This window comes from Gymnoscopelus microlampas (assembly GCF_963454915.1).
Source record: "Gymnoscopelus microlampas genome assembly, chromosome: 22".
Taxonomy (NCBI): Eukaryota; Metazoa; Chordata; class Actinopteri; order Myctophiformes; family Myctophidae; genus Gymnoscopelus; species Gymnoscopelus microlampas.
In genome coordinates this window covers 21,336,921-21,361,506 of record NC_139959.1, presented here as the reverse complement: position 1 = coordinate 21,361,506, position 24,586 = coordinate 21,336,921, and the positions used below count along the sequence as shown (strand labels likewise).

Sequence of the window (24,586 nt, the reverse complement as noted above, 5' to 3'; positions counted from 1 at the left end):
AGAACGCAGCGCTGCACCGGCCTGATTTGTGTGGTTCCGTTGTTGGGGTATTTTTCAAAAAAATAAAGCAATATACTGCAATATACTGTTCTGTCACCCAGCAACATTCCAGGGACGTGCAGAGAATACGTGAAAAGGCCAAGTGTAGCATGCACAAGACTGATCGTTGATTTCTTTTAAAGAAGAAAAAAATGACAGTCATAATTTACACTAGCTTGCGGCAAGCTAAACCCCTTACTAGGTTTGTGCAGTTTTAAATGACATATGCGACTCCTTTGAACACTGTTTCAGAGACATAGCAAATTTCATTCTTATTAATCAATGAATTTTTATGAAGGAATTGTATCGACTAATTGATTAGTTTACATTTTTTTGCAAGGCTATGATATTGACTTTTTACATATCAGAAAAGCCTACGCAATCACAAGAATAAACGGCCCCATTTCCATTATGCACACATTTATTAATGTGTGCATTAATAAGGTCTATTAATTTGACCAATGAGGGCTAAAGAGATGGGGCTCAGGGTTCAAGTCCTCAGGTCTGCACATGTCTGCAATGTTCACCGCTGAACGTCTGTTAGGAGTGTATCCAAAATAAGACGTTTGTTTGAATTATTTAAAATCACTTAAAATTCTCAGACAATAAAAAATAAATAAGAATTTCTGTACTTATTAACTTTGTGATTGAATGTCTGTTGTGTGCCTTGGATTGAATGCGTTGTATTTTTAATTGGCACTCAGGTAAATTGAACTGTTGTTTATACTGTAGCTGTTCACATTTTCAGGACAACTGCTGTAGTTCTTTGCTGAATCTTTTGAGGGAAGCCGCTACTTAGCCTGGTAAACCATCCCGGTCGTGTGAATTGACATTATCATTGTGTCTTCTGCAGAAGGCACATGATAATGTGAATTCACGCAACTGGGGTGGTTTACCAGGCTAAGTAGCGCTTCCCTCCTATAATGTAACATCTGACATAAAAGCATGTGAGTGGGGCTAAGCAGCAAAAAACTCAACAGTCTAATCTCAGGTCAACATTCATGTTTTTTATCAAATGTTTCTTTATTTGAAATCTCTCAGAATGATCATCCTTGTGACATCCTTTGTCTTCTACACATGACACCTGAGGTATCGGTGGTCACATTAGCTGCATGAAAACAATTATTGATCAAAATTGCACATATTAATGAAGCGCAAAACTTTACAGTACATTCTTGGCTTACAAAACCACATGGTAACAAGTTACAAAGCAGCAAAAGCAATTTGCACAATGAACAGCCGTATTGCACTAGCAGTTTTTAGTTCTTTTTGTATTACTATCATCACAAATCTCCATACAAAAGCAATGCTTAAATCAATGCTGCATCAATAAAGTGCTAAGATAATACCTCTTTGACGCTGACTGCTTATTTCACGTCTACAAAAAAAGGCCAAACATGGCATATGAAGCAAAAATAATAAGCTCTATGCTTTTTTTGCTCAAAAGAATGGCGTGGTCCTCTTGATCGCCATATAGTAGCACCACAGCGGAGAACTTCTTCTGCAGTTGTCTTTACTCTGTTTTCGTAGTGTTTCGTAGTGGTAGCCAGTCAATCACGGCAAGGCGGTCTGTGGGTCCCATCCGCATAGTTACAAAATCGTTGTAGGTGCGTGGCTACGCGCTCAGAGCCTCCACTCCGCAGCCCCTCCATGCACCATGCAGGTGTAACGCCCGGCAATCGAACCTGGGTCTCCCGATCCGGGTCACGGCACCAATGTAAAGCCCGGGATTCGAACCCTGGTCTCCTGCGTAGAAAGCCATCATCAGATGTAGGCTTTCCACGCAGGAGACCGGGGTTCGAATCCCGGGCATTATACAGGCGATGATTGCATCAGATCGCTGCAAATGGCGGGTAATACCACACGGATTGGGCTTAACCACATGTAACGTGACATGCCGAATGAAGCATGTCCAGAATTGTGGAAAACGCAATCAATCGTGGCGTTTTGTCCTTCTGCTGAGGTTGCTTGGGGGGAAGGCTCACTTGAGGGGCGCGACCTTGACATCTCGCCGCGCCCCGGCAGCTTTTGGGTGCAACACCATATCTTCGTCTTCTCTTGACTGTTGCTTGGCAAAGTTCACAAACACCTGAAGGACACATAACCACAAAGGCATAAACAAAACATATGCCTCATTCTTAACCAGTTATATGTTAAGAACCCCAAACAAATATTTTGGGAGAACACAACGCGTCGCAACACAACGCAACGCGGTGTAATCTTGTAGATCTGCTATTTCTGGCAACGACATTTGGTGGAGAAGGAAACAACAGCAGACCAAGTACACAATTGCACAGTTGCAATTCACGAAGAATAGAGGGTTTAAATGCTTAAGGCCCAAACAAGATGGCATGAGGAATATCGGACAAAGTACTTGATACAAAACCTGACACATAAGGAACAAATGATCAGAGCTCCATAATATTCAAATACAATGGTTCAGTAAATCATTTGATAAAAATGCAAGTCATTCGTGAATAGTATCCATACATATTGTATGTAATTGAAAGAACCAGCCCACCTGCTCAACCAGTGTGGTAATATTATTTTCAGACCAAAAGGTCTCAAATATCGGTTAATACTGTACATCTCACCTTACTGTAGAATTAGCACCACCTACTGGCTACTGCTTATCTCGATGAACCAACTCCTAATATTTGCATATCAGTAGTGGATAGAAACATGCCTGATACATATTCATAAATTGTATCATTTGTTTTGTGACATTTCAGAAGTTCAGAAAGTTAAATTTGCTTGACAATTGATGGCATTGGTTCTCAAAGTGGGGTCCCCAGCAAAAGTAATTAATGAAGCATCACACTTTATACATTTATATGTTGGCTATTCAAAAATAGCAGCTCTCTCGTGCAGCGTTGCAAGCTTGTACATCTGTTTTTTTTATTTGTGAAAAATATCAAAAATGTTTGGAAACATTTTAATAATTTTGAATTTCTTTAACATAAATCTTCTCTTCTGGGGGTCCCTCGCACAAAACGTTTTCAGATGAGTGGTCCGCGGCTAAATTCAATTTGAAGGTCCTTGGCACGAAAAAGTTTGAGAACCACTGATATATGGACTCACGGCTAATGTCTCATGTTTTTAACGTGTTTCTTTTCAGTATTTATACCTGATCAAGCGTGGTCTGGGACACGGAGTAGTCCTCGATGTTGAGCCTGTCCTTGTTGGCCAGGACCATCTGGAAGATCCTGGCTAGGGACGAGGAGCAGATCCCGTACTGCAGGGTGTTGTAGTGTTTCTCTCTCTGGATACAGCCAGGAAAGGTGCTCTCCATGAAGGCTTCAGTAGGGTTGAGGTCTGGGGCGCGACCACGCTTCGCGGCCCTGATTTTCATGGTAACCACGTAGCCATCGCCAAACCTGCCACCAATGACATGTATTGGTAAGACATGATTGAATCTCTTTTTGACAGCGACAGCTAACAATTTTTAACGCAGCGATATTTAACAGGTAAAATATAGGTCATCTACATAGCAGAGCAACTGGATTAAATACTGAGACCTTTGCTGTTTAAAGGAATGGATTTTTTAAAAGAACCAGAATCATTTGAGAACGATACAGTGAGCGTATTGTGCAACAAATGCTATTTTTTTCACATTAATATATCGTCACTGTCAAGCAATCAATCTCCATACTTGATCTTTTTATGTTTAATGCCCTATTTTATACTTGGTTGCATGACAGTGGAAAAACAGCCTACAAGCTCATAATGTGTTGCATTGCGTCAAATTCACTACTTTTGAAATCTTTTTCAAACGTATTCACCTATAATGCAAATGCCTAAAATAGGGATACCAGGTTGAAAGTGGTTAAATCTCAGTGGGTTTTTATAAATATTTAACAAATGAAAAGTATTAACAAGAGCGTGTGACTAAATAGTAACTACACTAGATCATTTCTTTTCAATTTCCTGAAAAGTAACCGTTTGGGACATACTGAACTTTTCGGTCCGACAGCTTATGATGTAACATTTCCACAACATTGTTTTACAGCAGCAACAACAACATCAAAGGTTTCAAATGACATACTTGTATTTGAGATGCTGAATGGTCCCCAAACACTTAAAGGAGCCATTGACCATGATGGCCAAGCGCGTGCACAAGGCCTCACACTCCTCCATACTGTGAGAGAGAAGAACATGATTAGAACCACAATATGCATTCACTGGGGACAGATCAGTGGTGGGAGAATTACTCACATTTTGGACTTCAGTATTAGTACCAATGAGTAAAAGTCCCTCATTGAAAATCTTACTGAAGTCAAACTACAAGAGAATTAGCATGAATACTTAAGTAGCAAAAGTAAATGTACTCATTATGCAGAATGCCCCATTTCAGAATCATATCATATGTTATTGGACTATTATTTATCATTAACCACTTAAAACCTATTTTATACTTTGGCTATTTGAATATAGCTGATCTGCAAGCTCACACTGTGTGTGCTTACTGGAGACAGTAAGCACACACAGTACTACCCGCCTGTGAGAGGTGAGAACGCGCACACGCGCGTGTGCCCACACACACACACGCGCACGCATACGCGCGCGCACACACGCACACACACACACACACACACACACACACACACACACACACACACACACACACACACACACACACACACACACACACACACACACACACAGTACTACACGCTCACAGTACTACACACCTGTGAGAGGTGAGAACCACAGCTCTGTTGTCCTGGATGACGCTCATGATGGAGTTCCACAGGAAGCGTCTGGAGTGGGGGTCCATGCCTGTGGTGGGCTCATCCTGAAAGGGTTAACACAACAGCAACTATGGAAATCAGCCATTCCCACAAACCATGCCCCTGGTGGGCTGTGAGGATATTGCAAATGGGCCCCCAAATCATTGGCAATCATTGGGGGGGCTCAAACATTAACGGAACTAATAATTGGGCCGCGCGACCCGGAAATGACCGTAATAATCCTAAAGCAGGAGCAAAAATACATTTTTTTAAAAGGTTGGTGGCCCACCGGCCCACTGCAGGTATGCCCGGTATGCCAAATGGCCAGTCCGCCCCTGTTTGAACACCCGCCCTCTGTGCTGAAAGTTAGATCATTAGACCAGTACACTATAACTCAGTCACTCAGTAGAGGTCTCTTAGTATTGTTGAAGCGATCTTTTGTATGTCAGCGTTAAGTTAGTTAAGTTTAAATACTCCAGCATTTAAAGCTGCATTATGTAACTCACCTGTTCAACCCCGTATTTGTCTTTTAGTGCATTTGAGTTGATCTTTTGTAGTTTAGCTGGCAAAACTTTAAAATACTCTTGCATTTGGTTCAACTACGCATCCTTGGCCTGGGATTTGACAATGGAAACTCTCTGCTGAAAGACTGAGTATTACTACACCATTACTCAGTCAATGACTTAGTACCTTTGAAGTTTGTTTATGTTAACATTACAAAAAGTTACCGCCCGGACCGCTGGCGTAGCGGTCTATAAGTATCGTCTTCTAGTGCGTTTGAAGTGTTCTTTTGGACTGGCCAGCAAGGCCCAGCTTACCAGTTTGGCTTTGCTGGTCATTCCAGCCGCCAGCTGGCCGACCAGCGTGACCAGCAGAATTCAGCTTAGCCTGACAGGGTGACCAACTGATCAACTATACCGACAAACCAGCAAGACCAGCCTGCCCAGTTTGTTCAGCCTGGTAAACCAGCTAAACCAGCCTAAGACCAATAGAACCAGCTAAAACCAGCAACCATCTTAAGCTGTTTTTTTTTTCAGCAGGGTGGTGAATCATAACCATAAAACATTTGATTCTGTGACAAAAATTGAGCTAGCATTGGCCTCACCAGCAGGACTAGAGCAGGACAACCTATCATGGCGATGGCTGTGGACAGCTTCCTCCGGTTCCCTCCGCTGTAGGTCCCAGCGGTGTGAGCCGCAAACTCGCTCATTCCTAGCTTCTGGATGGCCCAGTCGGCGACCTGAGGACACAAGTGCTTATCAGGATGGGGGTTCCCAGTTCAAATATGATTATTTTGGGAGGTCACAGGCTGAAAAGGTTGAGAATCACTGGTCTAATGCATAGCAAACTGGGGGGTCCTTGAAATGAAGACGGTTTAGAACCACCGACTGCACTAAGTCATCGTTAAAATGTTAAATGCTGCTCATTGTGTGGCATTCTAGGCCGACCGTACCCTGCTGATCTCGGACTCTGGCACCCCCCGGAGGCGGGCGTAGAGGTGCAGGTGTTCCCTGCCGGTGAGCAGCTCGTCTATGGCATCAAACTGGGGACAGTAGCCCATGTTCTGATGCACGTCCAGGATGTTGGTCAGAACACTGCCAAGGGAAAAAACACAAGAACAAAGAGAGAGCACCGCCTCTGATGTGATTCCAAATGGCTGACAGCTATAACTGCATAGAATATTAATTGCAACGATATAGTAGGTTGAATAATAATGTGTATGCTCTGCTGTTCACACTACTGTATGGATCTCTTTGCATTACAGTATGTCGTTGCTGTCAGGGGGGGGGGGACCTTGTATGTCCAAAACTGTTACTTTTCAGAACATTTTAAAGAAAACTGTGTTCCAATGGATCCAAATGTACGTATTATTCACTCTGTCACAACAAGCTCTCATTACTTTTCATTGGTTAAACGTTTGTAAAACCCACAGAGACATAAAGGCTGACCATTAGCATTGATCTATGTGAAAGCAATGCTATTTATGAGAATCAATGCTACTGGAATCCTGAATTGGAGTCCCGAGTTGGTGTTGGCTAATCCGCACCACATATGAATAAATAAATACATGTACGCATATGGAGATACTGTACAGTGCAAGGTTTTCTGCCCCACAGCAATGATATGCGAGATCTGTCCCATATTGAGGCATTTCTCTATCTAGACTGTGACAGTCTGTCTGTACATTACTGCACCAAGGTCATCAAAAGTCATTTCTACACAATGAATGCACTTTGTAAATAAGCACTTGAACCCCAGCAGGTCTATTCTGGGGGGGGAACATTCGGCAAAAATAGCCGATCTACAAGCTCAAGCTCAGTTGTAACTCAAGTCTGGGTCTCTAAAGTGATTAAAGCCATTGTGATTGTAAGCTTTGTGTTGGTCAGGGTGGCGTACAAATACATTCAGTAAAATGACCTACTTGTGTCCGGCGACCGAGGCCCCTCCCGAGGTGACGTCGATGTCGCCCGTCAGCATTTTGAAGGTGGTGGTCTTCCCTGCTCCGTTCACTCCAAGCAGACCAAAGCACTGTTAGAGCGGATAATAGAGACGCAATTATAGATCTGGTGTTCCCAAACCTTTCCATGCCATGGACCCTCCCCACATGGAAAGTTGAGGAAAAACACACACACACCAAACTACTTCTCTCTTCTGTGGTGCAGGAAATCCAAAGCCCCCCAAAAAAGTAAAAATCACACCCTGTGTGAAGGTAGCGGCGCCTTTGATACATTTTGTCATCGATATGTGTTTATAATGTGTTTATAACCATGTGTCACGTGAAGCTTGACCAATGACTTTGTTGACGGGTCTGACCAATCAGAACGTTGACGGGTCTGACCAATCAGAACGTTGACGGGTCTGACCAATCAGAACGTTGACGGGTCTGACCAATCAGAACGTTGACGGTGAACACGGACAAAGTCAGGTATAGAGCAGGATCTATACCTGTATCTATACCTACAAATGAGTCCCGCACACACTGAAACACCTCTGTGTACTGTCCATAGACTGTAAAAAATCACACCCTGTGTGCAGAGAGTGGTGCCTTTGATGAGACCCGTATTGATGTTGTCATCAATGTTTGTTTATTGGACAGACATACATACATACATACGGACACACGGACAAAGTCATGTATAGGAGTGGTTGGCACCACTCAAAAAGAATGGACGAAGCTACGCCATTGGTTTCTACAGACTACGTAAATGAAGCCGATTGTTCAGGAATTTCAAATCCGCCATCTTTCAATATCGCATCATATCGCGTCATATCCTGCAGAATGCAACCAGACCATTATTGGTTGGGTAGCTTGTCAATCAAGAGCGGGGGCGGGGAATGAATGCTATTGGTTGTGTAGCGTGTCAATCAAATCATCCCGCCCCTCCTAGAGCATAGCCTACTTTATCGTCAATTTTAAAATAAATGGGACCATAATTTACCAAAACGCATATCACAGGGTCCCCACACATTTTTAGCAATGAATTTCCAAAACTTTTCCAGAATATTTAGCCCAATTTCCAGGCCTATATAACAATCATTCAGCGCAATAATGTGTCTCTTACTCCTATGTACAATGCCCAAAGATAAGCAGTGTAGCAAAATAAATAAATAAAAAACAATAAAAAGTGTTTGGGGGTGGGCACAGCCGCGAAACCTCGCTGAAATAGAGCCTGCGAGCAAAAATAGGAGCGGTGGACGACGTCGTTGCACGTTTCGTTGTCACTTGCGGTAGGTCAGGACGGTCTCATTCAAAAACATGTATTTTAATGAGATTTCATCGCCCGCTCGCGTCGCGTCACGTCGCATCGCTGGCAGTGCGGATGGGGTGTTACACAGCCTGTTCGGCGAAAAACTACTTATGTTACATATTTCGTGTAATGTTATACATGTTTATGAAAAGGTTTTGTATTAAAACAAATCAATAGCCAAAAACAATGCATAGCCAAATATTTTTCCAGGACCCTTGATAAATTCCAGGACCTTTGATGAAGTTTGATCAATTCCAAAACTTTTCCAGTACTGGATTATTATTTTTTTAATTTCAAAATATTTCCAGGAATTTCATGACCGTGGGGACCCTGATATCATGATGATTGAAAGGAGACTAGTGACTAGTAAACTAGTGACTGGAAGCATATAGTATTTATGACAGACAATGTTTATTAAGGTAAGAAAATCAAGTCTAAAGTTTGTCAAAAACCCATCCGCTTGCATTGAGATAAATTATTTCTGACACCAGCAGGGGTAAAACAGCGAAACTACAGGCCATTCATATGAACAGTCACTTGAACTCTCTTCCTTATTCGATTCAATTTCAAAGCAGGAAGCTGGGCCCTTGGTACTGTCCATGGTATCTAGAGGTACTGTCCATGGTACCTACCTCTCCAGGCGACACCCCTACCCAGATGTTTCTAGAGGTACTGTCCATGGTACCTACTGTACCTCTCCAGGGGACACCCCCCTACACAGATGTTTCTAGAGCAGGGATGGGCAACTGGCGGCCCGCGGGCCGCATGTGGCCCGCACCGTCACTCAATGCGGCCCCAGGCCAAAAAAAAAAAAAAAACTTTTTTTTTTTTTTTTTTTTTTGGGCCAAAAATGTTTTAAATTGTTTTTTGGCCAAGTCTACACCTGCAACCACACGTAACTTCTACTTTATTCTTCTTATTCCTCGTCTTTGTATTGGTATTGTTTGTGTTGGAGCGCCTCAGTGCGGCTGCAGAGTTCATGTGCAACCTCTTCCAGAGAGCGATAGAGACACTAGAAACTCTGCTGGAGACACAAAACAAACTGTGTAGACTTGGCCCTTTGAAATAAAATGTATTTTGGCCCAAAAAAAAAAAAAGTTTTCTTTTTTTTTTTGCATTAGTCGACTGCCAGTCGACTATTGGCAATTAGTCGCCAATTAGATTCGACTAAACAAATCCTTAGTCGGGGAGAGGCCTACTAAATGCTAAATAAAAACAAAGTTATAACAAATAATAATAGTTAATATCCCTTATTTATCACATATGTGACTATTATGCGCTTTTTGAGTAATGGGGTACTACTGGCGAGAGTGCCGATAAACGGGCGGCTGAGACCAAAATCCAGCCCTGGCATTTTGGTCCGAACCGGCGCGCCGCCCCCGGACCGTTTTGCCAACGGGAGGGGTTTTGTCAAGGGGGGGGGGGGTCCCTGCCGATAAACAATGCGGCCCCCCTGCCGATAAACAATGCGGCCCCCCAGAGTGATTGAGGAAATTTTGTGGCCCTCACCATCTACAAAGTTGCCCACCCCTGTTCTAGAGGTACTGTCCCCATGGTACCTACCTCTCCAGGGGACACCCCAACACAGATTCTGTCCACCGCTGGAATAGAACTCCCTTCGTACGTCTGGACGACAGACCCACAGATGGAGAAAGGGAGAAGTGAAGAGTAAAGTGAGTGGGAGTCTCAGACAGGAATAGCTTTTAGCAACATGGCTAATGATCATCTACAACAGCGGTGGGCAACCTTTAAAGATACTTGATCACTTGAACGTTTTCCATGGCTGGCATGATCGCCCAGTGAAAACCACCATTGCTTTTTTTTTCACTGTAAGATGATAATTAATACAATATAATACAAGCATAGACATAGTCATAAAACAAAGGAATAAGTCAATAATGTTATATGAATGATAAAGGTAACACAATTTCTGACTATTTGGGGGAGAGTGTTATGCACATCAAAAAATAATAGTTAATAGTGGTTGTTTTTGATCACCTCAATCGAATAAAATAAGTGTTTGCCCACCCTATACACTATCACAGAGGAGCTCCAAATGAGTTACACTTCCAGTGCAATCTGATTTATGAGATGACATTATGAGACAGCACAGCATAATCTTATACTATACCTACCTTGTCAACACAATTGAAACATTCTCACTATTTATCCAGTACCGTACTACCGACACGGTTGCAGTTTTTTATTTGATTTGATTTGATTACTTAAGCCCTGTTTTAAACTGCATCGTACAAGCTCACAACACGTCGCACTATTTTGAATTGTTTTTGCCTATAATGACCCAAAATAGGGCCGCCATGGTTAATGTGGTTAACTAACATTTTTTATATTTTTGATGTCCTTTTTTGAATTAACCTCACAAATAATTATAGTGGAGAAAGCTTTTGCAGAAAATAGCTATTTTCAGCAAAAGCTTTCCCCACAATAACAGAAAACAGAAAAGACACTAGCGTAGAACCCTGACGCACTCCAGTCAACCATATACTGTAGGGTTTAAGTGCTAAGATAATCGGAACCATAGATTACATTTTGAATGAAAACCTCCTTACCTTGGACAGGTCGTGGATGCGTAAGAGGTCCGTGGTGTCTCCGCCCCTGTAGATACGTTCTCTCTCCTCAGAAACATCCTCGTCTTCTTCCATGATCTCAGGCTTCGGTACCTCTGGTATCCTGTCAGAGGACCATTAATGAAACGATCAGTAAACTAATCAACCACCTAAATGAATTTGGGGGGTGTGGCAGTATTAGGGCCAATCTGCTTAACATGTTTGCACTTTGCAAGATGGATATGAGTGTTTAATTTGAGTAAAAAATATTGTATGAAAAGAGCATCATTTGGAACATCAAGACTTTTGGGTTTTGCACAGAGAAACAAAACATATGTAGCCCCACGGTGATGGAAAGAGGGATTGGCGAGAACCCCATGCCCTCCAATGGACTGTTCTTACAGATATGTTTGGATTGTGGAGTCAACAGTCATCGGAGGTTAGCAGTAAATACTAGCAGCACGTACAGTTGCAGCAGAATAGATTGTTTGTGATGCACTTCTAAAAGGCAAGACGTTTAAAGAGTGTACTGATATATTATCATCACATCTGAATGAATTATGCGAGTATTTTGGACTCCCGTTGTCACCACTCTCTCTTTCCACCGTTCTGATGTAAGCCCAGTGGCAAGTAAGACGGTACTGAAAATGTAAGTCCCCCCATCAAGGCAAGGCAACATTTTACCATACGTCCAGGAAGAAGCGGTACTGAATCAGGATGGTGAAGATGTAATAGACGTAGCCCTGGATAGTCAGGCAGAAGAGCTTTTTCCCCAGGTAGTCCCAGCTGTATGGGTCTGGGCTGTAGTCCTCACCTGTAAGCACACACCCAAACACACACACACACACACACACACACACACACACACACACACACACACACACACACACACACACACACACACACACACACACACACACACACACACACACACACACACACACAAAACAGTTTCTTTTCAGGATTCAAATTCAAAAATGACAAAAGTAGCAGATCGACAAGCTCAAAACGCGTCGCTTTGCACCGCATTTCAAGCTTGTAGATCTGCTACTTTTGATGCCTTCGTGTGACGCTGTAGTATGACCAAGTAGGGTGTTAATTTACGGAAAAACACAAAAAGTTAAAATATGGAGAGTTTCTGCCCGAAAGCAACGATAATATACATGTATAGGGACACCAACTGAAGTATTATTACTGAAGTAGTAATAGAAGTGGTCGAGCATTATTTACCACACACCTTTTGAAAGCATATCTGTGCGCGTTCGTGTGTGTGTGTGTGTGTGTGTGTGTGTGTGTGTGTGTGTGTGTGTGTGTGTGTGTGTGTGTGTGTGTGTGTGTGTGTGTGTGTGTGCATGTGTTCTGTATACCCACCGAAGCGGGCGTAGACTTCACTCACAGCCTGGTTCATGGCCATATCGATGAGGCCTCGGCCCAGACAGTAATGGGGGAAGACGTGCAGGAAGGCCTTTAGAAGCTGATTGAATTTGTACAGAGCCTGTAGGAGAGATGCAACACACACAGTGCAGTGTTAAGAGGAGACCTGAGGATAGACAGCAGCTCTCCCGATTTGATGTTGATGAATTGATGTTGATGAATTCAATACATAGGACCACAATGGAAACAAGTTCCCTGGACTGTTTTGTGTTACTTTTAGCCTTAATGTCTTACTGTAGCACATGCTGTTTACATTTCTGACTAATAAAGTATCCAATAATGAGCCAGTTTGCCAGTGTGAATAATATGTGAGCACTTAAAGGAATACTACAGTACACCCCACCATGGTACAGTGTTTTGTATCAACGACAAGACATGCATATGATATATGCATGTCTTCACAGAGAATGGAGCTTCAAAACCAACAAAGTCCTGACTGACTCCTGAATAAATGGGTGTATATTAGGCGTGTGAGAGGTTGCTATAGTTTGTGTTTTCTCCTTCCAGTGAGGTTTACACGGTCTTACTGTTGTGCTCTCAAACAGGTCCAGAATGAAGGTGATGGCACTGCTGTTGATGCCGATGAAGAGGTTGATGCAGGACAGAGAGACGTAGGCCGTGCTGGGGACGCTGAACATGTAGGACATGGGGTACATCATGGGAATCACCGCCCACCTGGAACACACACCAAACAAACACACCCACGACCACATGCATTAGCACACATGCACATGGATTTCTATATAAATAATACAACACTCATCTAGGTTTTTTATTTTGTAATCATAAAATGGTATTAATATCATTCAAGCTGCTATTACAAGTAAATCTGTAGAGGGTGTAGTGGTGTACAATAGTTATTTTAACCACTTAAGACCTATTTAAAAATAGCTGATCTACAAGCTCACAACGGGTCGCATTCGGACAACAGTACAATGTCATTATAGCGAAAATGTTCAAAGATTTTCACAAAATATAATTATTAGACAAAATATCTACAAGCTCACAACGTGTCGCAATGTGACACGTTGTGAGCTTGGAGATTGGCTATTTCGCAATTTGTTGTACGGTACAAGAAATTATAGGGCTTAAATGGTCTATTGTGACTATCTACATCACATGGGGACATAGTATAAGTTGTGTAAAGTCCTAACAAGATGAATGCTAAGTATGCTAGCTTTCTTTGCTTTCACCATCAGACAGGTTTTGATATAGAAAAGTGGAAGACATCCTACCCATAAAGCACAAGCAGTGAGACAAGGGGTTGGAGGTTGGTTGGCGAGGTGTAGCACTTCTTATCGAAAGCCATGAAGATACACACCACCATGGCAGCACTGACGGAGTAATTCATCTGGAAAGAGGACACATGTTTTGTTCACACTGGTGGCAAAAAAAGCTATGACAAAAGCTATAAAGCGGCCAAGCGAGGACATCTTCCGTGTCACTGTATATGAAAAGTGTAGGATTAAAGAGCACAGGGAACTGGTTAACAGCCAGAATGAGCGAGAGAATTGGGAGTGAAAGTGGTGAAACAAAAACATATGATTGTTAGATGCTTCACCACATCATTAGAGCGCTGGAAAAAGCTGAAACCATCTTAACTTTTTCATGTTTTATTATTTTTTAATAAATTGCATTATTTATTTCATTTTATAGAGCGTGACGACCATCACACAGCGACATGTGTCGAGTGTCACTTAGTAGCTTCATGTCGCTGGCTTCCATTGAAAATAGCTTGTACTCTGTCTCTTTGTCACTGCTACTGTGAACGCAGCAAAAGTCACACAAACGTGTACTGTAGGTCACAGATAAAACCCATTATTATCGTCAGACAGAAGCATGTATTTGCAGCATTTTATGTTAACAAAAAGGGCGGGGGGGAAGCTGTGGTGCTTGTCCTTGACCCTTACATGTTTACAAAACAGATCTAGAGTGGGCCAGTGCCACACCTACAGTACAGCTCAGAACAGGAAGTGGTATGGTGCGTACCGTGTCCCAGATATAGTTGGCCAGCCAGTAGATGAGGGGGCTGACCCCGCTGACAAACTGCAGGTGCTTGGCCTGGGTGACCCTCTCCTGGATCAGATAGAGGACAAAGCTGGCGGGGACAAAGGACATGGCGAAGATGACGCAGATGGCCAACGCTGCGTCCACTGAGGTGCTCAGCCTGCGGAGAGGGAGGGACAGACAATCAAAACTAAAATGCATCTTCTCCCCAAATACACAAAACAGCTGAGCACTATCTGTATCTGCTGTGTCTCTCATTGGTCACTCACACAGTAGCCTCGGAAACCCATGCCTTTTTTTAGGTGGGGACATAGATTGGTGAAGCAATAGGAAGCGGCGCTGGAATCCAACCGCCTGGGTTTGGATCCGCCCTTCAAGACCGTTGATAGGGCTCGCTCTTTCAGGCTACTCACACAGTGATCTATTTGACTGTGTGTCCCTAATTGGTCAATCACACAATGATATATCTAACACTGTCCCTCATTGGTCAATCACACAGTGATCTATCTGAGTGTGTTTCTCATTGGTCACTCACACAGTGATCTATCTGAGTGTGTTTCTCATTGGTCACTCACACAGTGATGTCAGAGAGCTGCTCCTTGGTGAGGTTGAGGGGGTGGTTGATGACAGTGATGCCGTACGCGTCCAGCTTGGCGTCTTTGGGCAGGTGGGCGCGCAGGATGGCATTGTTGGCCACGTTCATGAAGGACACCATGGCATGCCAGCCCTTGTTGTTGTACCACACCTGCATCACAGCATACACAATCATAATGAAGATGTAGCAGCAGAACACATCATGATGGCACTCTCTCTGACTACTAATCTTAATGTGAAGAGAAAAAGGAAGAGAAATGATGGTAACAGAATACAGATATTTGTTTGAGATCAGTATAATGGAAAATACAGTTTGTGAAACTGTATCATGGTGTTACATTGTGGAACAAAGCAATTCATCAAATAATCAAATAATATTTGATACAAAATGTATCAAATACAAGTAACCAGTTTAGTGATTATGTTTTTTTTTTTGTGTGTGTGTGTGTGTGTGTGTGTGTGTGTGTGTGTGTGTGTGTGTGTGGGTGGGGGGGGGGGGGTTCTCAGAATACAAGCTCAGAACTTCCTCAGAACTTACAATGAGCATTTATAAAATGTGTCTGGTAAAGAATAAATGAAAAATAACACTAATAGTAATTACTATTATATAATAATATTAATAATAATATAAATAACTAGAAAAAGTGCTCCTCGGAGCACAACTCTCCGCTGTTGGGAATGTTGGGAATGTTCTATCTGTATAAGTGTCCTATCCGTCCTGTCTGTATAAGTGTCCTATCCCTCCTGTCTGTATAAGTGTCCTATCCGTCCTGTCTATGTAAGTGTCCTATCCGTCCTGTCTGTGTAAGTGTCCTATCCGTCCTGTCTGTGTAAGTGTCCTATCCAATTGTTACAGTATCCGCCATTTCTCAACCATTTCGTGATTGTTCCTGTCTTACCTCACTCTTACCAGACTTGTGCTGGGAATGTTGGGAATGTTCTAATTCTTATGTTCTAACTGTCCTATCCATCCTGTCTGTATAAGTGTCCGATCCGTCCTGTCTGTATAAGTGTCCTATCCGTCTGTATAAGTGTCCTATCCGTCTTGTCTGTATAAGTGTCCTATCCGTCCTGTCTATGTAAGTGTCCTATCCCTCCTGTCTGTGTAAGTGTCCTATCCCTCGTGTCTGTATAAGTGTCCTATCCGTCCTGTCTGTATGCTGTAAGTGTCCTATCCGTCCTGTCTGTATACTGTAAGTGTCCTATCCGTCCTGTCTGTGTAAGTGTCATATCCGTCCTGTCTATGTAAGTGTCCTATCCGTCCTGTCTGTGTAAGTGTTCTATCCGTCCTGTCTGTATAAGTGTCCTATCCGTCCTGTCTGTATAAGTGTCCTATCCGTCCTGTCTGTATAAGTGTCCTATCCGTCCTGTCTGTGTACTGTAAGTGTCCTATCCGTCTGTGTAAGTGTCATATCCCTCCTGTCTATATAAGTGTCCTATCTGTCCTATCTGCCAATTATGTATCAGCCATGCAGCCATTTCGTGATGGTTCCTGTCTTACCTCACTTTGACAGTGGCACAGACACTGTCAAAGTGATGCCATGTATTTATACAGTATTTCACCGTATTGTCACGTGTCACGTGAGGCTTGACCAATCGGTGTGTCATATTTTGAAAGTGAAAACAATACTCTCCTGCGGAGAGTAATGAAGATAGTTGCTGCTCTAGTATAAGGTACACAGGGCAATCAAGATCTATTTAACTTGCCTTGACATTGTTCTCAGTCTCCATGTACCGGAGGAACATCCCCAGGTCCTTTAGAGTTTGTTTGCAGTACTTGCCCTGTAAACAACAAGCCACATTTTCACTCCGTTAAGGTAAGCAAGGCACAGGCAAATCCTATGTTGTAGTTACAAACAAACAGTCAAGAATACAGACATACAGTATACAACAAATATATGCAAACAACATACTGTATTTGGAACCCTGGAAATATATTTGGTCACTGTTGTTTATATTAGATCAATTTTACAAACACATGCACGCATGCACGCGCACACACAAACGACTGTTTTGCGACATTGCATTGACTTACATTAATCACATACTTTATCTCCTTAGCCTAAACCTAACCCCAACCTCATGAAGCTTAAGTAAAATCTAATTGGGGGAAAAGGCAAATTATCCCCAATTTGACATGCTGACTCCAATCAACTGGTTTCAAATCCACCATCTGTACCCAAAGGTGACCGATGTCAACAACACATGCACACACACGCGCGCGCACACACACACACACACACACACACACACACACACACACACACACACACACACACACACACACACACACACACACACAGTGAGAAAGGGATGCTCCAGTCATACCCCAGTGACGTTGAGGAGTTGTCCCAGTTGTCCAGCTATATCCTGGATGGTCTTGGGCTTTATCTCCAACACAGGAAGCTGTCCTCCAACCGATATCCCTCCATACCTGCACATGAAATGATGTCACACTTATGATTAATTTAGACTCCGTTGTATGCCGGTGTCTCCCGCCCAAAATAGCCATTTTGGGCGGGTGACTCCGGCATATGTGGAAGTATAAATATTAAGTATAAACTCAACACGTATACCATGGATTCAAACAATGTCTAGTTCTACAGGATCTACTTGTCTCAAACTCAATGAACTTCACAAGGAAAGACACATTTTAAACTAGTGCAAAAATATTGAATATTTTCGTACAAATGCTTTATAATGTGCTTTTTCATCTTGGCCAGGGACTGCAGTTGAGAACTAGCCAGTTGGCTAATAGTGGGACATTTACAGAATGTTGTATAATTAATGTTTTAAACAACAACAGTGTCAAATGACAACTTGTGTTTGAATCTTAATGCAGTCCGATGGTGAATCAAGTCAATATTGAAGCTGAAATTACCTTTGTTCGTTCACCCAATACTTGCTCTTCAAGCTGTAAAAAGAGGTTGCACAGTTAAAAGATTGAGAATAGGGCCGCGACTATCGATTATTTCCACAGTGATTATTCTATCGATTATTTTCACAGTGATTATTCTATCGATTATTTCCACAGTGATTATTCTATCGATTACTTTTTCGATTAACCTAATAAATGAATAATCAAAAATACCAGATCTACGTTGTGAGCTTGTTGATCTGCTATCAACAAGCGATCAATCAACAATCAATCAATATTCGGGCGCTTGTTGATCTGCTATCAACAAGCGCCCGAATATTGATCGATTATTGTATTTAATGATCGATTAACGATTATGTTTTTTTTATAATAGATTAAATTGACTAGTTGGATCACTGAACTGAATAGAGTAGTATACCAGTGTGTCCAGTGGATACCTGGTTTTGATGAGGCTGGGGTAGGTCTTCACCAGGTAGTCAGAGATGTTCCTGCCAGTCAGATCCAACAGAACGTCTCCTGTGGTTTGTATCCTCTGGATGCACAGAAAGAACCAGGAATATCGCATTGGGCTGTTAATTAACCACTTAAAAGTCATAAACCCTATTCATTCATCGTTTGTGAAATTGCAGAAAATAGCAGACCCACAAGCTCACAACGTGACGTTTTGCGAGCTTGAAGAGCTGCTATTTTTGCTGAATATTCACCTATTTTCGCTGAATGTTCATCCATTTTCGCAGAATGTTTGCTTATTATCACATCGTGCCCAGAAAAGGTTCACATCCTATGCATGTTACAGTGTGAAGGAGTGTGAGCGAGTGTGAGTGTGTGCCTGTGTGTGTGCGTGGGAGGGTTCAGTCATTTCTGCATTTCTGCCCCCGCACACCCAGGTATGCACTACCTGTGTCGTGTGTGTGAGTGTGTGTGTTTTTACAATCTGCGTTTCCGTGGTTTTCAAGCCTTTTCATATCAAGGCCATTATTTATTCAGCATTTGAGCGACGGACCACCATTTGATGAGATTTAGCCTCTCAGACCCAAAACTTGGGTCGTTGTTGGATAAAATTTTGTCCACAATTCCATGCAGTATTGATGTGGTATCATAGAAGAGAAAACAGGCAAACGTTGATCAAAATAACAACTCTTCTACATTCTATAATTGAGTAGACTTCTTGTAAATTAAGTAATGCAGTCAGATGTTTAACAATAATTGAACTCTTCAGAGCGTAAAATGAAACCAAATGGACCCGTAAGGGTCCATTTGGTTTCATTTTGCACTCTCAAGAGTTAAAGATCTAATAAGGGTCCATTAACCAACTCTACATCATTTAGCTGGGGACTACCTGGAACCCCCTCAAGGACCATTGGTGGTCCCCGGACGAACTGTTTGAGAACCACTGCCATATAGCCCACCCACCTGTGGAGGCGGCAGCCCCCCGGCCCCCTCGGGGCAGACGGGCAGCATGGTGAGCTTCCAGCGCGTGCTGCACTGGCAGGGTGGAGAGGGGTTGAGCTGGCTCCACCGCGGACCCTCCAGCATCTCTATCAGGGTGGGGTTCACCAGGGGCATCTCCCACTCGGTGGTGATGTTGTTGCAGGGAAAGTCTCTGCAGGCAACAGGTGGGGGGAGACAAGAAGAGATCCATCGAACCTGACACAATTCCTGGATATTGTCGCAGTCGGAAAACGTGCATATATAAATAAAACATGCTCAAACAAAAGAAGATAAAGTTATCTCCTATTGGAATGAAACACCTCTGAAATGTGTGTACAATTGCAGGCATGCCCCAATGCCCCCATCTGTTACATGGAGGGATGCAGTTCTGAAAAAAATGATTAAAGAAACTTGTTAGGTGTTTTTTTCTGCTTCATTTACTCACTGTAGTGGTTCTCCCGCCATGCAGCGAGCCCCAAAGCCGGGCTTGTCCAGCAACACCTCTCCGAAATATCTCATCCGCGGATCTGACGGACGCTCATTACTGCAAACAGAGAAGACAGCAATAGTACTAATTCATGGAATAAAGCTGAATTTAATCTCATGACTGAAAATGTAATGATGATCATTCTAAACCTATGTTGCTGATGTTCTACATATAGGAGTTAAAGCAAAATCAATTGAACTACTTTACCGGATATTTGAAAATAGCTGATGTACAAGCTCACAACGGATCGCAAAATGATGCGTTGTAAGCTTGTAGATCTGATATTTCCCAAAGAATCTTGTAAGAAAATGTTTGAAACATTTTAACAACACAAATCTTGTATGGGGTCCCTGGCACCAAATATTTTCAGATGAGAAAGTTTGAGAATTACTGATTTAAGACTCAATTTAAGTGTGTATTGTGTTCTGAATATTCTATTATGGCAGTGGAATCGAGCCAGGCAGGTATATATGGTCCAGAACCTACCTGAAGAAGGTGAACTGTCGACCGTACATCCAGGGGGTGAGGGTCAGGCTGGGATACTCTCCAAAAGGGGGTATGATCAGAGTGAACGTCAGGGCCAGAAACACGAAGGTGGCCGGCAACACAATCTAGCAGAAACAGAGAGAAAAGGTTGAAAGTAAACCCTGATGTGAACTGTAATGCATAGAGCTCAAGTTTCAAATCAAGTTTGCTTCGTTTTATATCGTAGAAAACCTATTATCGCCAAATGCTTTACTTTTTGTGTTTTTTCGTAAATTAACGCCCTACGTGATCATACTACAGTGTGACACAAAAGCATCAAAAGTAGCAGTCCACTACACTTATTTGAAAACATTAGTTAGTTACTTTGTAGATTTTTAATATTATTACAAAACATACCACTTCAGTCCTGTATACAGTACATACTTCAGCTATTTGAAAATAGCTGATCTCCAAGCTCACAACGCGTCCCCATGGGACGCGTTTTAAGCTTGTAGATCTGCTATTTTCTAAAGATTTTTATACATTTGAAAACTTGTGAATAGGGACATTCTGCGTAATGCATGCTTTTACTTTTGGTACTGTAAGTATATTTTGATGCTAATACTTTTAATTTTGAATGTGGGACTTTTACTTGTTGTAACAGAGTATTTCTACATTGTGGCATTGATACTTTAACTTAAGTAAGAAATGTGAGTACTTCTTACACCACTGGCAAAGGGCTAGAGTGAAAAATGTGTGTGAATGAGTTTCAGGGTGGTCTGGAAAACCAAACAACCAAGCCCATATACATCCATCCATCCAGCCACATACCTCTCTTATCTTCCTCTCAGGGCTTTTAAACACTTACCTGGGCAAAGAAGTCTTTGTGTGAGCGTGTGGCATGATGGAACCTCTTGATCATCAGAGCGAAGAACTGTTTGATGATCAGAGGCAGCCCTCTGACCTGGTACGACCCCCGGCCTGCACTGTCTGCCGGCGGATCACAAGGCCCCTGTCCGTTGGGCTGAGAGACCCCGGCTGTCTCTGCAAACACAGCATGGTGGACACGGTCATGGAACGGAACGGAAAGGAACGGAGAGCCGCACGTTGTCAGAGTCTCTCGACCTTTTTTTTCAAGGAAGGACCGCCATAACTCTGAGAGTGTAAAAATGGACCCATTTGATCCATTTGGTTCCACGTGTTCACTGTCAGAGTCGTAGACCAGTAAGGGTCCATTTGGAACCCCCTAAAGCAGTGGTTTTCAACCCTTTTCATATCAAGGTCTATTATTTATTTGGTATTTGAGCCACGGACCACCATTTGATGAGATTTAGACTCTTTCACCCAAATAATTTGTTATCGTTGGATACGATTTTGTCCACAATTCCATGCTGTATTGATCAATATAACAATTATTTAATTAAGCAATGCAGATGTTTAACAATATTTTAACTTTTGAGAGAGTAAAATGAAACTACATTTGGTTTAATTTTACGCTCTCAAGAGTTAAACATTTATAAGGGTCCATTTGGTTACCAACTCTCCATCATTTAGCCGGGGACCACCTGGAACCCCGTCAAGGACCACTGGTGGTCCCCGGACCACTGTTTGAGAACCACTGCCCTAAAGGAACCCTGAGTGTCCCTGGACCCACACTTTGAGAACCACTGCTCTAGACCTAAGAAAGCCAGCCAGCCAGCCAGGCAGGAATAGGAGATCTTCTTTGTGCTCATAAAGCGCTGTGCGTATGCTAGCCTTTCTCTTCTAGCGTTAAGCTGCGCAATTCAGCCTCTTCTGCCGGTCAAACTGATATTCAACAAAATGTATTCTTCAAACCTTAGAGTTGTTCAATTTGAACTAGTCAAAGGGCTCAAGACAAAAGCTTCCTGTATATCGCTGTTGTCAGACAAGAAAATAAGAAATTCTGATACAGGCACAGTTTTGAACAAAATGATGAACAAATTGCTTGTTTACTCACAGATGCTCATGCAGTAGCATACTGTGCTTGTATGCTAAATACTCAACGGATGCTTTCACAGGTATCAAGGACCAAAGGGTCATAATGGCATCACAAAAAACAAATTTTGTATCATCTTTTTTTCATCTTTTATTGCGACAACAGAGATGTTCCACAGCTATGGTCTGTTCCCAGCCAGACGTTATCACCTGTTGCAACTGCCACCCGGTTGAAACTGACCCGAGAGATCTGATTCAGCAGTCTCTGGTCTGAGAGTACGGTTCAGGGAAGAAAAGCAACACACAACATGAACACAGTCACATACGATTAAAGAGGGACAACACAGGACAACGAGGGATACAGCAAATATAACACAACAACACCACAAGAGCACATTGAATCATTAAAAGACACAATCTAATACACAACGTGGTTCTATTTGATTATGTTGTTTAAAAGAGTGGAGAGAGAGTGCAGAAGAGGGAGAGGTCAGGATAGGGGTCGACATGTCCACACACAGGTCCTGAGACAGATTTTAACACATAGTGAAGGTCCACGCACTAGGAGGATAAAGTCTGATTTGTGATGTCACACTCCGACAATAGCAGATCTACGAGCTCACAACGCATCGCCTCCGAGATGAGTTATGAGCTTGAAGATCTGTTATTGTCAGTGTGCACCACCGATGTACAGTACAACAGAGCATAAATCATACATACAGGACCAGGATTTTTTTTTTTTTCTCCTTACCTGGTGAACCTTTGTTTATTTCCCGGTCGGCAGTAACTTTTAGGAAAATCTACGAAAGAGAAGGAAATTCCTTTTTAAAGGATGCAATGTCACTTTTAATTTAATTTAATGAACACAGCAAAACTAAACTAAAACTAAGCCAAATAAATGTGAGCTCATTGAAGATGTATGAAGTGCTAAGGGCTGAAGGTGGAGTCTGAGTCTTCAGATTACGGCGGATCACAGCGATTGGCAGCCCCGCCCCACACTCCCCTCTTACCTCCTCAAGCGAGGTGTCCGACACGCCAAAGCTGCTGAGGCCAATGTCGGCCAGCGTCTCCTCCAGCTCCCTGAACAGGCTGGCGTAGGCCCGGGGCTCGAAGCCACGGCTGGCCAGCAGGAAGGTCAGCTCCTGGCCGATGGCCTCGATGAGCCGGGCCTCTGGCACGTGGTGGTGGATCAGAGCCGTGATGCGCTCCACGTTCCCTGGAAAACAAACAAGGTCGTGGTGGAAATAACATAAAGTACATTTATTTACTCAAGTACTTGATTTACTTGAGGTAGTTTTAATTTACTTGAGTATTTCCATTTTAAATACTTTATACCAATAGTTCTCAGACTTTTTCATGTTAAGGAAAAAGTTAAAATGGAATAAAACACTATCCATTTATACGTTGGCTATTGCATAAATGGAGATTTTTTTGTAATTTCTAGCAAAAATATCGTTTTAGGTTTTTCTTTAAACATAAATCTTCTCTTCTGGGGTCCCTGGCACAAAACATTTTCAGATGGGGAGGTCTGCGGCCAAATACATATCAATTTGGGGGTCCTTGGCACAATTTCTTTTAGAACTAATACTGCCCTAACATCTCGTCTCCTCCTGTGTCCATGCTTACCGTCCATCTGTCTGTCTGGGCTCTGTGTGGGCTTCTCCTCCTGGGCGTCTTTAAAGGTGGAACATTTGGAGCACTTACAGTTGCAATCCTCAGTACAGTCACACTTGACCTGCAGGGGGGCGACAAACAAGCCTGTGAACATGGTTCAAACGTCCCCCCAGGTTCAATATCTGCTGCAGCCATTTGTTTTGAATCCTGGAGACACACAAACATAAGTCCCTCTGGATAAGAAAGTCAGCTTGAAAGCAAGGGTTCCCAAACTGTTCCCCAAAAAAAGGCTGTAACCCCCCAAAATAATCATGTTTGAACTGGGGACCCACCACCCTGACAAACACTTGGATTTGTAGGAGTTTTTATTTATTTTTTATTGTTAATAGTATTTTGTTAAGGGCAGTATATCTACGGCAGATATGCAGCTGTGGGACCTGAAACAATTGTTCTCTTAATATACATCGATGGGTAATTGTTGTCAAACTAATCATAGTTGTCATATATGATGTTGTACCTTCAGTGTGGAACGCTCAAACAGCAGACATGACTCCTTAAATTGCACTGCACACACACACACACACACACAGGTTTGTCCCGTAGACCTAATTATTTATCTTTACTGATTGTATCCG

The 24,586-nt window shown here is 42.6% G+C and overlaps 1 protein-coding gene across 1 annotated transcript in view; it reads right to left on the bottom strand.

Moving 5' to 3' along the window:
- Positions 1-2,020: 2,020 nt before the first annotated feature.
- abca4a (ATP-binding cassette, sub-family A (ABC1), member 4a) overlaps positions 2,021-24,586 on the bottom strand; it is a gene marked incomplete at both ends in the record, with an annotated part of 64,809 nt that continues 42,243 nt past the window's right edge. The window contains 26 exons of the mRNA XM_084049235.1: positions 2,021-2,128; positions 3,167-3,416; positions 4,085-4,177; positions 4,731-4,834; positions 5,875-6,009; positions 6,223-6,364; positions 7,192-7,298; positions 10,082-10,144; positions 11,089-11,209; positions 11,770-11,899; positions 12,457-12,580; positions 13,047-13,194; positions 13,755-13,870; positions 14,509-14,686; positions 15,102-15,271; positions 16,828-16,902; positions 17,449-17,554; positions 18,002-18,034; positions 18,436-18,530; positions 19,412-19,601; positions 19,875-19,973; positions 20,403-20,527; positions 21,250-21,425; positions 23,089-23,137; positions 23,348-23,553; positions 23,964-24,072. Coding sequence (XP_083905361.1) covers positions 2,021-2,128; positions 3,167-3,416; positions 4,085-4,177; positions 4,731-4,834; positions 5,875-6,009; positions 6,223-6,364; positions 7,192-7,298; positions 10,082-10,144; positions 11,089-11,209; positions 11,770-11,899; positions 12,457-12,580; positions 13,047-13,194; positions 13,755-13,870; positions 14,509-14,686; positions 15,102-15,271; positions 16,828-16,902; positions 17,449-17,554; positions 18,002-18,034; positions 18,436-18,530; positions 19,412-19,601; positions 19,875-19,973; positions 20,403-20,527; positions 21,250-21,425; positions 23,089-23,137; positions 23,348-23,553; positions 23,964-24,072 — 3,252 coding nt within the window. The remainder of the gene's footprint in view (positions 2,129-3,166; positions 3,417-4,084; positions 4,178-4,730; positions 4,835-5,874; positions 6,010-6,222; positions 6,365-7,191; positions 7,299-10,081; positions 10,145-11,088; positions 11,210-11,769; positions 11,900-12,456; positions 12,581-13,046; positions 13,195-13,754; positions 13,871-14,508; positions 14,687-15,101; positions 15,272-16,827; positions 16,903-17,448; positions 17,555-18,001; positions 18,035-18,435; positions 18,531-19,411; positions 19,602-19,874; positions 19,974-20,402; positions 20,528-21,249; positions 21,426-23,088; positions 23,138-23,347; positions 23,554-23,963; positions 24,073-24,586) is intronic.